General features: G+C 41.1%; 1 protein-coding gene across 1 annotated transcript; it reads right to left on the bottom strand.

Moving 5' to 3' along the window:
* Positions 1–20: 20 nt before the first annotated feature.
* On the bottom strand, positions 21–12,535 carry LOC308097830 (serine/threonine-protein kinase/endoribonuclease IRE2-like). Its single transcript, XM_080445914.1, has 13 exons — positions 12,405–12,535; positions 9,999–10,074; positions 8,211–8,983; positions 7,963–8,024; positions 6,528–6,609; positions 5,695–5,884; positions 5,397–5,493; positions 5,168–5,277; positions 4,952–5,030; positions 4,591–4,715; positions 3,742–3,865; positions 1,795–1,868; positions 21–1,280 (listed from the first exon to the last, which is right to left on the bottom strand). Exons 1-13 carry the CDS (start codon positions 12,503–12,505, stop codon positions 1,014–1,016), a joined length of 2,160 nt encoding a protein of 719 aa, XP_080302040.1. The 5' UTR covers positions 12,506–12,535; the 3' UTR covers positions 21–1,013.
* Between the last annotated feature and the right edge of the window lie 1,945 nt (positions 12,536–14,480).

Raw genomic sequence — 14,480 nt, 5'->3', positions numbered from 1 at the left:
CCAGTATTGACCCTGTTGTAATCTCTCAAGAACAGATTCTGCTCTACAAAACAGCAGAGGGCGCTGTTTTTCCTTTTTATTTGGCGATGGGTTCCCAGATTGACCCTGTTGTGACATGTTAACATGGCTAGAGGGAAAATGGTCTATTGTATCCTCACTAAAGACAAGGCTTTGCAAATGCATGAATTAATATTCATGATTTTTTAAGAATACATTAATTTATTTAACACTTTTTGAACACTTACATTCCAGAGTAGACATTATATTCTTCCAGCAAGGCACGAAATAAAATAAAATACATGTATTCATTTTATATAGTAACAAGCATGATACAACTACTACCTCACAGGGATTGGTGTGGGCACTGACTTCAGATCCTCTTGAACACAGATTGTGATATTTGGTTGAGCTTTTCATGATCAGCTTAAACAAAGCACCCGTCTCTCTAGTTGATAATAAGGCATTAAATTGGTTTAAAATAGCGGCTTCAGATGAAGACCATCATTCTTTTAGAAAACTATGCTGTTTTCAGTCTATTCAGATATTGTTTAAGACGGGGGTCTTCAACCAAACAAAATATGTATAAACATACCATGTTATTGTCCATTGTGCCTCCATTTATTGCTATGGATTCATGTTATGTTTTTCCCCAAACAAAAATGTTGTTTAATCAAACAACAATTTCACGGACCCCCTGCAGTACCTCCGCGGACCCCCTAGGGTTAATGCCATACATTGCAGACACTTTGGTTTTCTCTCGTCAGAGAAGCGTCATGTATAAATGCCAAATTGTTCACAATATTTCAGCAGAACAGCTTTTTGCAAACGGCTTTCTGTGTGTCTTTCTCTGTAAGGTTAAAATGTGCCCACACTGCAGTGTGCTGTTCGATTGCCTCATCACATCATCCTGTTTTGGTGTGCTTTCACTTTCTCAACTACAGAATAAAATAAAATGACCGGCACACGGTCTACACTTGCACAATAAAGACAACTTCATTTAAGCAACATTTCGGTCAATAGACCTTTTTAAGCCTCAAACCTTCAGCTATTTTTTCTACGAAAAATTCCATTGAAGTCATTCCAAGTTGTCTAATTCTAGTGCATCTATAATCTCTCGGATAGTAAGGCTGGAAGGCACTCTCCTGTGAACAGGTGCTCATGGCTTCGTAGGTGTGCATCAGTAGGAATGCGAACCGGGAGGTGAAATAGGAGACAAAGCCATCAGGGGGAAAACCCAACGTCTTCTGGACTTCATCAGGCAGCTCCCAGTAATGATGCTTCTGTTGGAGACATGAAGGTAGAAACAGAGTGTGAGTCTGTATCAACATGGGTGTTCAAAGTGCCACACTACAGCTTAATACAGCTTAACTCCTATGACGTTTAACTATGGATCAAGCATACACATTTGGATATGAAATCATACAGTACAGTACTGTTTCGTGTTATCCTTATTATCTAGTGTGTATTGCTGAGTAGTCTTGCAGACCATCATCACACCAGCATTTAGCTGCTTGTCACTGTATGAGTGAGTGACAAATAAAGCCCTACTGATTCTCATGATTCTTGATGACACAGTGGCTAAGATCATCCAACCATATCGGCTAGCTGTGAAGATCCAAAATGGCTGCCCTACAGGCAGACACCAAAGGGCCAAAGTCATGCAGGTTTAAGGAAGGATTAACCACGCCCTCTTCCTTGTCCAACCAAACGTATGACCAATCTCCAATCACCTGTGACCGATGACCTGTAACCTACCATAGCAGGTTTAGTGTCTTTGCCAGAACACAGTCTTACCAGGTTTCTTATCGCACGGAGAAGATCTCTGACCTGGCGTCCATCATATCGACGAAAACGTGATTCTGTGAGATCTGCCAACGAGACAAACACCATCAAACAAAACACAGACATTGAAAATGTGAGGGAATAAAAGATTTTATAAATAAATGATTTTTTGTTTTTATTAGCAAAGTAGTGCCTCTGGAAATAATATTTTAGAATTTCAGCTTCCATTTAACTGTGTCGGGGACAGGCTGGGATTCAGACAAATCCATGTATAAATTCACAGAATCTCTGAGTGTATCTGTCCGTTTACCCCACATATCTGGAGAACCGTTCGACCAATCAACAAATCTCCATATCAGTCTATGTCCCTTTTAAGCCCATATATGGAGATCCCTGAAGTCATCAATATGATGTTATAGACTGGCCTCCAAGTACTATGATAATGGTACTGCACTGAGTTCTCTGACAACGGGTACAACGGGAGGAACATGCGTTCCCAACGGGCATCTGTCTAGTGTTTATAAACAATGGTTGGTTTGGTTCAGGCTTGGTTACTACTCTCAGATTAACCCATTAAGACCTGCAACGCATGCAACTGTGTCACTTTTTGATTTGAGCTAAAAAGCATTATTTTACACTTTGGCTATTCAAAAATAGCAGATCTACAAGCTCATAGCGTGGCTCTGAGCTTGTAGATCTGCTATTTTTGAAAAACTGAAAATGTGTGCAAATCTTTGAATATATATTGTTTTAAAGCGAACATTTTTAACTCAAATCTTTGCTTCTGGGGGTCCCTGGAACAATATATTTTGAGATGGGGATCATTTTGGGGGTTCCTGACATGAAAATGTTTGAGCACCATTGATATAGAAACATGTTTTTTTCAGAATACTGTTGGGATTTAGAAGACATTTGCTTCAGGTCTTAATGGGTTAAGGACGGATATACGGCCAAATCCACACACTAGGTGGAAGGCCTATGATAAATGATGGTGATTGTTGATTCCTTGCATTAATTATGTTTGAACAGGATGGACTTAGAACACAAATCAGCCTGCGAATTTAAAATACAGTGGCCCCCATATCTGTCCAAATAATAAAGTAGTTCTAAAGGGTTGACTTCCAGCATGATGTAGAGTGTGTGTGTGTGTGTGTGTGTGTGTGTGTGTGTGTGTGTGTGTGTGTGTGTGTGTGTGTGTGTGCATGCACTCATCCGCAGGTGCTGTGTGTGGAAGAGAGGCAACTCAAGGTGGTGAGCAGTAGGCTCAAAAGAAGAGCAAAATAACTACTTCACAAGATCAATGTTGGCGTAACTAAGATATTCGCTGAAAAATACATAGTTTGGATACATGGATGATGATGATGACGACAAGTATGATGCAACAGAGTGGCACATCTGCAGCCTTAACTCGATCAGCAGTCGTAACTTACTTATGATGCTAAGAGGATGTAGCAATCACATAAAAATGGCTATGAAATGAAAGCTTAGCTCAATTAAAAGAGAAAAAAACGATTTGTTCATCCAGGGTATAAGTCCAAATACAAATGCTCTATTTCACACTTGTTTAATAACACCTTCAAACCTGGGAGCTTTCCAATACAATCAGTCGTTTACTGTTGGAACAGTTTGGGGTTATGGTATATGCCTTGCTCAAGGGCACTTCAATGGTGGATATTGAGGGAGGGGTGAGTTTTACTCATTTACTTCCCCACCCTGACATTCTAACTTGCAACTTTCCGGTCACAATGCTCTAAACATTTAGGATGCCACGGCACAGAATATTAAACAGCTCATACATTTAAAAACAACATGTGTGCTACATTAGTTAGTCTCATACATTTAAAAACAACATGTGTGCTACATTAGTTGTCTCATACATTTAAAAACAGCATGTGTGCTACATTAGTTAGTCTCATACATTTAAAAACAGCATGTGTGCTACATTAGTTAGTCTCATACGTTTCCGTAGAGGCGCATCGATACGCTGTAACCAGTCACCCGAGACAGCGCACACCGACCAACTTTCCAGCCGTCTCATGATTGGTCCATCCAGCGGCTCCTTTTGGATTCGGTCACTCACTTCCTGAATAAAAACAACAAAACAAGACAATATTTTCAGTCAGCTGCCAGGCGTCTTCTAGTGCAGTGGTTCCCAAATTATTTTGAGGGGTCCCCAGGTGATTAAATTAACGTGCAACATTATTTTCTCACTCAACAGTAAACAAACCAATACTACTATACTGCATGTATATGTGTATACAGGCCAGGGTATCTGCACATTTCTTAATCAATTTAATGACTTTTTAATACCAAATTGTCAAATATTACATAAGAAAGAGGCAAACATTGTAAAAATAGCCGAGCTCACAAGCTCACAACATCGCCTCATAGTGGGAGGCGCTGTGAGCTTGTAGTTTGGCTATTTTCACAATATTTATATGTGGAACCGAGTCAAACTAAATGTAATACCTACAATTCCAAGTGCTTGTCAGGTAGGGGGGTCCACAGTTCAAATGTGATTATTTTGGGCGGCCGCGGCCAGTTTGAGAACCCTTGCTCTTGTGGCGTGAGGGAGCGATGCCCCCTCAACCGGACCATCTCGCCCCCTCAGTCAAGACTGACAATTAAAAAAACAAACCTTCTGGTACTTTTTAATTAATAGCGTTTCGGTGTCAAGCCTTCCTCAGTGTGTTAAGAGGTCAGTGGTGTTGTGTGTGAGGGACTGATAGACAGACAGACAGACTTCAGCTGCTGTCGGTAAAAATAAATTAAAAAAAATAAATCGCATGAGCTGAGAAGAACACAAACCTGAAAGAAGTCTAGCAACTTCTTTGGTTTCCAGAAGAATGGGTGTTTCAGGGTTGACCCTATCAACCCTGAAAGTACTGTTCGTGACCCCATTCGTATCATAAGATCCATGGTCACAAAGCAATCTGGAGGGGACAGTGTTAAAACCAACATGAGGGTCATTACAAGGTGGTCTACTATGATGCACCTCATAACAGAGTGACTTTCATTCTCATTTCACAATCCGTCCCATTTACTTCCTTTTGCTGTCTATGTTCATTAAAAAAAATTACATTAAAGAATATTTAAAAAACATTCACGAACTGCTTCTGACATACATTTCCTGTGTGTAAAGGGGAGGACATGATGAAAGAGTGCTCACTGTGTATGTTGTTGATAAAGGGCTTTTGCACAAACACCAACACCTTTCCTGCTGCCTTGATGTCAAATGCGTGAAAGTACTACAGAGAAGAAGAGTGAAGATTATGATCGAGTACAGCTGTGAGAATTTCATATTTTTTTAAGTTTAAAGTTTTTTCATATTCTGTTGTACTCCACATAGTTCTGGTAGAGATCATTCATTACAAATATGACTAACCGGAATCGCACAGCTCGAAGCATTTTCAAACCCAGAGATCATGAGCCTCCGCTGACCGCTAGGATCAGGGGTGGACACCAGGATGTTTTTGGGTTTTATGCCATTGTGAACTGCAGGATAGAATCATATGAAGCCAAGACTTACACTGGGCATGAAGATGTTGCACATGAACAATCAATAATAAAAAAGAATTCCAACATGATGTTGTAGTGTAGTCAGTAATAGTTACCTATTTTTAGAGAGTGTAGATGACCTAGTCCTTCTGTAAACTGTTGAAACAGCATTACAGGCTCTAGTCCGTGACGGTCAAAATCCTTCTCCACGTACTGGAAAAAGACACAAGGCATCATTGTAGTAAAAGGACAAAAGTGTGATGAAATTGTCCAACTAACTGTGTTCAGTGTGGTTCAGAGCATTTCTAAATGATAAGACGCTTCACTGTTTGTCACCAGGTTTGAAGTGTCTGTCTTATCCTGTCCGCTAAACCCAGACATAATGTTCAGTCAATCTGTTGGGCAGTGCAGTACCTCAAACAGTGTTGCTTCAAATGAACTGAAGGCGATGTACTGGAACAGAGGGTCCTTAGTGGAGACAAAGAGGCGGACAATGTTGGGGTGGTCATCTGCCTCCCTCATCAGGTCCAGCTTCTGGTCGGTAAATGTAGACTCATCTAGGGGAATTCTCTTCACTGCCACCGAACGTCTGTTAAACTGACCCCTGGTGGAGAAAGTACAGAGATACAAGGTTTAATGGGGAAACAGAAAAAGCATGCAGAATTTGGCATGCGCTATAATCTATAATGCAATAATAATAATAATAGCTCAGATTTATATAGCGAACCCAAAGTCGCTTTACATAAAGAAAAGCAGGGAACCTGCTTTATTAAGTAGAAACCATAAAAGACGTGTAGATTAAAAATATAAAGGTTAAGCATGGGTTGGGGAGGTGGGTATTGAGTGAGACACAGGGGGCATTTTTTAGGTGGTTGGGGAGTGCATTCCAGAGCGGGGGGGGGGCAGCAACAGCAAAAAGCCCTGTCCTCCCAGGTACGGTACTTGGCCTTGGGGACCTCCAGGAGGTTGGCTTCACTGGACCTGAGGGAACGGGAGGGGACATAAGGTTCGAGATCGGAGAGGTGGGGGGGGGCCAGATTATTGAGTGCCTTGTAGGTGGTAAGCAGGATTTTGTAGTGGATTTTTTGTTTGACGGGGAGCCAGTGTAGGTCCTGGAGGACGGGTGTAATATGATCTCTGGAGCGGGTACTGGTGAGCAGACGGGTTTTGAACGTATTGGAGTGTTGAGGACATGATGAACATTATTACAACTATACTAACTAGTATTATTAAATCAAATTACTTACCTGAACACAATGGCACTACATTCACCATCTATTTTCAAGACGTTACTGCGGTTAAAGGTTAAGTCACCCACTTTGACCTCATCTGAAATGACACATGCAGCATGCATGTCAATACAATAATTTTTTACCTTATTTCAACTGAAATTTAACATTTTTTGGGGGAGGATTTTTCTTTTTTTCCCATTTCATCCTCGCATACTGCAGGCCCTGTCACTCCAACACTCATTGTTGGTCTGGGGAGGGTGCAGTGCAGACCACTGATTCTCAAACGTTTTAATTTCAAGAACACCCAGTTTGATATGCATTATCAGGACACAGAACCTCATATGATACAATGTTCATCTCTGGGATCCAAATTCACACTGTGAAATCCTAAGAGGTCCCCAGCTAAATAATTGACAGTTGAGAACCGTCACAAACCCACAGTGGTGTCAATTGAGCAAAATCTAAGGTGTGGCAACGTCACCTGCATCAATATCAAAGGTCATGGAACACTTGTTTCTGATATAGGCCGTTATTAAAGATACAACAACAATGTCTTGGACAAACTGCATCATCATTTAAACATCTTCAACTAGAATTATCCGAGACACATACAGTACACAAGCATTCAGTGGCAGCCTATAACCATCTTGTAGTTAAAAATAGATAACATAGAAATAAAAATAACCCAACAAACAATGTTATGAAAGTGAAATGACTCACTTAAACATTTAAAATCTTAAAAAATGCTAGAGGTGTATTCATATAAATGTCCTAGCTTAGGCTAACCTTTCAAATGCATTAGTGAGTGAGTGAGTGAATGAATGAGTTTAATCCAATCACAGGCAATCAACCCATCAAGAGGTAATGACAAGGTTTATAATTGACAAAGTCAGTCAGAGAATTGGCAACAGTTCCAAAGTATGAGAATATTTAGGGTGCTTTCATAAATATGCACTGAATGCTCTGCGGTCATTTGTAAATTCAATGCGGTCGGTGCGTTGCCGTTCGTAAATTTCACTCATTTAACGTGTGATGGAGTGGTTGGCCAGGCCGATTTCGAAATTTTTAAGTCAATTAACTTTGCTCAGGAACCTCTCAGAAGGCTCCCCTTCCCTGTTTTTTTCTGAATTAAATTCCCATTAAAATGCACTCACCCGGAAACAAGGACATGTGTTTACAATCATTCTAACATGGTTAAAATGGAGTTTGAAGTGTCTGATAAAAATGAATATCAAATGTCTTAATACTGAATCAAGCACCTTAAAAACTGTCTGGGGTGTTCACAAAAGCCTGAGTAGATGTTAAAATGACCCCAAACATGTTTGAAAGTGAAATATCCCTTTAAAGTACCATAGATCAAGCCTCACCTGTGACCTCCCCTTACCGTACTGCTGTAACTCTGGGATTCAGTCACATAGAATCAGAATCACATACATTACACAATACTTACCATCAGGCATAGGGGATGAACGGACAGTCTCGAGCTGGTTGTTTGTGTCTGTGTCTTCGTTCCTTTAAACCAATCATATTTTCACTTGTTGATTCACACAGATAAGTGATACACTTTAATGAAAGTAGTTTTAGTTTGTTTTAGTGTGACACATACACACCTGTCTTCACTAATGCTAAAAGACTGTTGACATAATCAGACAACTACTGTATGAATGAACTACTGTATTCAGACTTGAGTTCACCAACCTCTGTGGTGACTCCTGCCTGTCGACGTCCCTCCTCCTGGGGTCTGGTGAGCGGCTGCAAGGCCTTCTGGGTGGAGAACTGGTTCTGGAGGGAGAGTGGCTGTGCTGTGATGATCTCTCTGAACAGCTTCCAGAGACCTGGTGGATGTCCTTGTTGCGTTTCCCGGACCTATGGAGCCCTCGTCTATGTGGGGTACAGTTCTCTTTTCCGGACAAAGCTTCCTTGGACAGGGACTTGGTTGGCCGTTTGTTGAGCTCTGCGTCCGACTGACCTGGTCGCTCCTGTAGAGGTGGTCTGGACCTGCGTCCTGCTCTCTCCTGGCTTGGCTTGTCGCTTGGCTTGTCAGAGCGGCTGCCTGTCTGCTCTGGTCTCCTGCCGGCTGCTCTCTCTTTAGACTTGTTCAGGCTGCGCAAAGGTTGTTTGTCTTTGGACCTGCTCCTGCCATGGGTGCTCCTGTCCTGGGACTTACTCGAGCTGTGGAGCTTAGATCTGGTCTTACTGGCCTCCACCGGATCCTGCCTGGGGTTGCTTCTTCCAGCCCTGGGTGATGAAGATGCTCCCATGCTGCCCCTTTGGTTCCTTTGCCCTCTGTTCCGGTCAAGATCCTCCAGCAAAGCCTTGTCGTCCAGACTGGGTTTTCCAGAGGAGGGGGAGGGATCAGTCTTGATGACAGTGACCTCCTTACATTTGCGGTTCTTCCTCTTATGTTTGCCACTGCTGCTGTGATGTTTGGACTCCTCTTCTTGTTTCTCACCGTTAGTCTCTGCTTCATCCTAAAGCAAGAACCACATAACAGTATAACACATCTGATCATAGCATTATGATGCATCACATAACAGTAATGACACATATGATCATAGCATTATGATGCATCACATAACAGTATAACACATATGATCATAGCATTATGATGCATCACATAACAGTATAACACATATGATCATAGCATTATGATGCATCACATAACAGTATAACACATATGATCATAGCATTATGATGCATCACATAACAGTAATGACACATGTGATCATAGCATTATGATGCATCACATAACAGTAATGACACATATGATCATAGCATTATGATGCAGCAATCTGAGCACTGTGATAGGGAGTGTTTTCCATCAATTGTCACTATGAAAGTTACATATATACACACCCTAAATAGTGAGCGATTACTTGACTCTGTCTTTCACTCAAAGTGGCATCTCTCTATAACTTAACAGCATCTGCATGCCCTCAATGTTTAACATCAATTAGATGTTGATAACCTTGTGCACAATGTTTATATTAGTGTTGATAACATGAACCGTAGTGCACAGAACCTTAATGATTATCTTTGTACTGTGTATACTGTATTGTGCGTACAGTATATAATGCTACATTGTCTGAGGAGCTGAACAATAAGGATTTTCACTCATATGAACCTGTCCACAAGACAAAACCATAAATAAAGATCCCCATGAACACACACACACACACACACACACACACACACACACACACACACACACACACACACACACACACACACACACACACACACACACACACACACACACACACACACACACACAGAGTAGTGTGTGCTCACTAACCAGTAACCACTCAACTATTATAGCCGCAGACAATAACCCTGTCTGCCCAGAGCTATTGACTCTGAGACTGTCATTTTTAAGGCACCAGGGGAGCAAGTGTGTATCAAGTGTGCTGGTATTGCAGCTAGTCAAAACATTCTTGCTGTATGTATAGATTGATATACATATTATACTGTTAATAAAAAGCCCACCTCCTTCTCGTCTTCCTCTGACACATCTCCATTGTTCTCATTCCCTCTCCTCTCATGTGTCTGCAGGTCTGGTCCCCTGTGCAGAGCAGAGGAGTACAGTCAGTGACAGTCACTCACATACAACTTTAGCCCTGAAACATGACTGTCATACCATGACAGTCATGGTGCCGAGTCCCCCTGGTCTAAAGTTGTGTTCGATTTTTTCACATTGCCATCTCTCACATAAACATAAACGTTCAGATTTCAAATATAAAGTGCTTACCACCGAGCCACGGATGTTACAAGGCGATGCGGACCGCGATGAGTACCCGTATCTCCCGTATTGTTCAATAAAAAGCATTTTAATCCCATCGCCGGCCATTTTCTTTTTTTGTTTTTTTTTGTTTTGTAATGTATCAGAGTGCAATACACCTCCCAACCATTAGTGTCGCATGGTTGAAAGTATAGGAGACAATTTGGAGAAAATGGACGGCGATGGGATTAAAATGCTTTTTATTGAACAATACGGGAGATACGGGTACTCATCGCGGTCCACATCGCCTTGTAACATCCGTGGCTCGGTGGTAAGCACTTTATATTTGAAATCTGAACGTTTATGTTTATGTGAGCGATGGCAATCTGAAAAAATCGAACAAAACTTTAGACCAGGGGGACAGGGCACCATGACGCTTGTATACAAGCGTCATGTGAACCATGGCTAATACAACTTGAACCGGTTGACATGAAAATGTCAAGTGTTTTCTATTGACCAGATCTGTAGGTGGCGCTCTTGAGTAAATCAAAGTTTCTCGGGCGTCAGGTGTGCATATTTTACTTTCTGGCCAAACGCCAAAAAGTGGATTTTACACAAAATCATGTGTTTCAGAACGGCTTCCCACCAAAGCTTCGCGTTCTAAGCCTGATGTCTATGCGGAGTTATGTATGCTTCGATGAACGACGGTATATCGGCGATCTACAAGCCCATAATAAGGCGTCGCATCCGCAACGCGTTGTGGGCTTGTAGATCGCCGATGTTGGACGCGCAATACCGTCGTGCACTCGTGCGTAGAAGTACAAACCGAGCTTATTGGGGCATGAAAAGTACAACCGAATTAAGAATGCTGGCTTTTATACCAAACTGCTTACGTAGATAATAAATAATATAACAGCCTAACTTCTAAAACAAAATAACTTTGTGTCTGTAGACTAGTTATTTAAATTAATGGATATGGATCATTATATAATAATTTTATTATTAGCATATAAGTACAAAAAGGCGTAGTAGCCCACTTAATTAGCTGTAGAATACAACTCTCGTAGACGTATTTATGATTCTGACGTCTTCAATCTACGAGAGTTGTAGGGTTCACCCCCCATGGAGACATGGACTTTCAGCACTATACCCCGTAGACACTCCAAACATGTACAAATTGAAAATAAAGGTGCTTAACCCCAAGCCCTTAATGTTAGCTGTCTCTACGGGGTAGTAGTTTAATGTAATAATCCATATCTTTCAATAAAGAAGTGTTTTAATGCCGTCTGTGGCCGATTCTGTCGGAAGTTCCCAATGGGCGGTAGTGACGCGCCCATCTGGTGAAACCCGGAATTACACTCAATGTAAACAGGAAGTAAACGAGGGTGAAAAAATGGCGTTCGGCCACAGACGGCATTAAAACACTTCTTTATTGAAAGATATGGATTATTACATTAAACTACTACCCCGTAGAGACAGTTAACATTTGGGGCTTGGGGGTAAGCACCTTCATTTGACCCTACAACTCTCGTAGATTGAAAACGTCAGAATCATAAATACGTCTACGAGAGTTGTATACTACAGCTACCACTTAATCATAATTTTAGCTCATGCCATTATGTCTGTCTTTCACAAATGAATGACTTCTAGCCTAGGGCAGGGCCTATGACACATAAACTAGTGTGATAACACAGCCTACAAGTGTAGTTACTGTTGGCTTCATTTCCTGAAAGCAACATGTACCGTCGGGCAAGCGTCAGTAAATCCGAAACATCGTTTACTGTTTTAGCCAGACATAATGGTGTTGAATGTATGTTATTAATAACTACGCTGACATGAACCGTGTTGTGTTGCTTCCTAACTTTGTATGTAAACAAAACGAAACAGAACACATGTGTCCCTCGGCGAGACTCCACGATTCTAACGGCTAACGGTCGCCAACTATTACAATGAGGACAGTTAGCAAAGCAAAGCAAAGCAAAGCAAAGCAAAGCAAAGCAAAGTTTGTTGTTTACCCAGGGTGTTGGACTAAGTGCGAAACTTATTTACAGCCAGACCCTGCATGGAAGCCTTGCTCAAGGGCTATTCAGCGGTGATTCATGATTGATGTGATTAACATGTGATTAGTTCGTTATTAACACCAGGGGTCTAATGTATAGTTAAATGTTTCTTACCCGTGTTCGCTGTCATCTTTTATTCTTCTAATGTAGTAGTAGACGATGAGTAAGGCTGGGAAAGGGGCTAAGTAGTATAAGTTTGAAAATAAGTTTCCCATCCTGATCCCTTCTTCGTCCTCAGACAGCAATGAGACCTCTTTGATTGAGACCGCCCGTCCGTGTTGCCACATTTTGTGAGACAAATAAGCAACCATGTCTACGAAAACAAGCCCAAAAGAAGCAACTATGCTAGACTTTTAGTTTATATAATCATTTATAATTTATTTATTTATAAATAGCCGATCTACAAGCTCACAACGCACAAAGAAATCTTGGGGAAAAGGTGACAATTTAGAAATGGCAAAAAATAAATTCAGATGGGGATACGCTGACAATTAGGTTACATATTAATCTGGGGGTCCCCAAAATGTTTGAGAACCACTGGGACAACATTAGGAAACAAGCAACTACACTTTAGAAACGAGCCCAAAAATGCAACCCGCAAACTACCAGTACCAATACTTAAAAGAGACTACTGAAAAACAAACCCAAAGTCGCTTATAATAAGCAGACATGGCAACACTGCTGCGCGTTCACGACTCGTCCTCTTCGAGAACAGCCTCCTCCTGCGCGTTCACGCCCCCATACAGTATGCAACTATGCATGCAGACTTTACTTACAGGAATCTTCACACAGAGCTCTGTGCTTTCCTCTGGGTGTCTATGTCTCTATGGCAGCTGGTTATCATTTTTTAATTTCAACGACCCCCACCCAGTTTGATATGCATTAGCTCACGGACCCCTTTGGGCTTTGAGGACCACTGACTGGTGTATGGTAATAATACAAAAATATGGTGTATGGCTTTTTGGGCCCAGGCTATCCTGGTCCTGTAGTCTTGACCCCATTAGACCATGGACCATGACTTTTGAGAGTGTACACATGGAACCAAATGGTTTGTTACTCCACTACTTTTTGGGTAATATATTTGACCAGGACCAGGAGTATCTACTCTGTATACCTGCACTTTGTCCACCACTGCCACTTGGTGACAAAAGAAACATTTGCAAGGCGAAGAAGCAATAGAATACTTTCAGTTATAAATGTCTAGTAAGGCAAGGCAAGTCTATTTGTAAAGCACACATCAATAAGGCAATTCAAACTGCTTTACACGTCAAATTAAAAGCATTATTAAGACAAAGTAAAAAAAAGCACATCTTATAAGGACCTTTAAATACAATTAACAACAGAAAGTACGAAAAAAAGGTTACGGTGCGGTGGCAAGAAATGAATGAAAAAGACTCATAAGGCAGCAGGAAACAGAAGGCCTCAGCTTTGATTTCAAAGCACGTGATACAGATGTGTCAGGAGTTAGGGTTAGGTACAGTTACAGCCAGACCTTTGAACACCCAAAGTAATTTAATGTTATCTCACTTCATGGTTTTTATTTACAAAAAACTGAGATGAAGGAAGACACTAGCATTCTTGTGAGATAGTTCATGAGCATCATTTGGGACAAAGACTGTGTGTCCCTGGAGATGTGACACCACAAGTCCTGTTAAGGCCAATACAGCAGGTTCTGGACAAAGTCTACGGTTTGTAGTCTACTGCTAAAGTATGCATTTCATTTTTCTTCCTCAGAATACACAGTGGCTACCAATCATTTTGATGTATAAAACATCAATGTTTAACAAAATCTGCCATGTATGGTTAATTTTGCTTGGTGCCAATCACTTATAACAGTCAGTTTGAGAGATATTTTGTATTGCTAAATTGAACAGGAATCAGGTTTCAAGCAAAACCAGCAGAATGATAAGTTTGTTGTGTATGACATATCATGTGTTAGCTCATATTGCTGATGTTACTGTTCAACTAACAGATTTTTCTCCTGTATGAATCCACATGTTTCTCAATATGTGCATGTGTCATCACGCTGAATCACGGGAATCAGTGTTATTACTCTTGTCAAAGTATCCCATATGCTCTCATACTCACATCTTGACACCTGTAAGTCATGTGAGTTTTCTAACTTCAAGTAATTCATATTTTAGACCAACTGGATCAGTTCACCTAGAACGTCAGTAAGGGGAGTTAGAA

This window comes from Gymnoscopelus braueri (genome assembly GCF_963280865.1).
Source record: "Gymnoscopelus braueri genome assembly, chromosome: 13".
Lineage (NCBI taxonomy): Eukaryota > Metazoa > Chordata > Actinopteri > Myctophiformes > Myctophidae > Gymnoscopelus > Gymnoscopelus braueri.
This window is presented reverse-complemented; position numbering and strand designations above follow the sequence as displayed.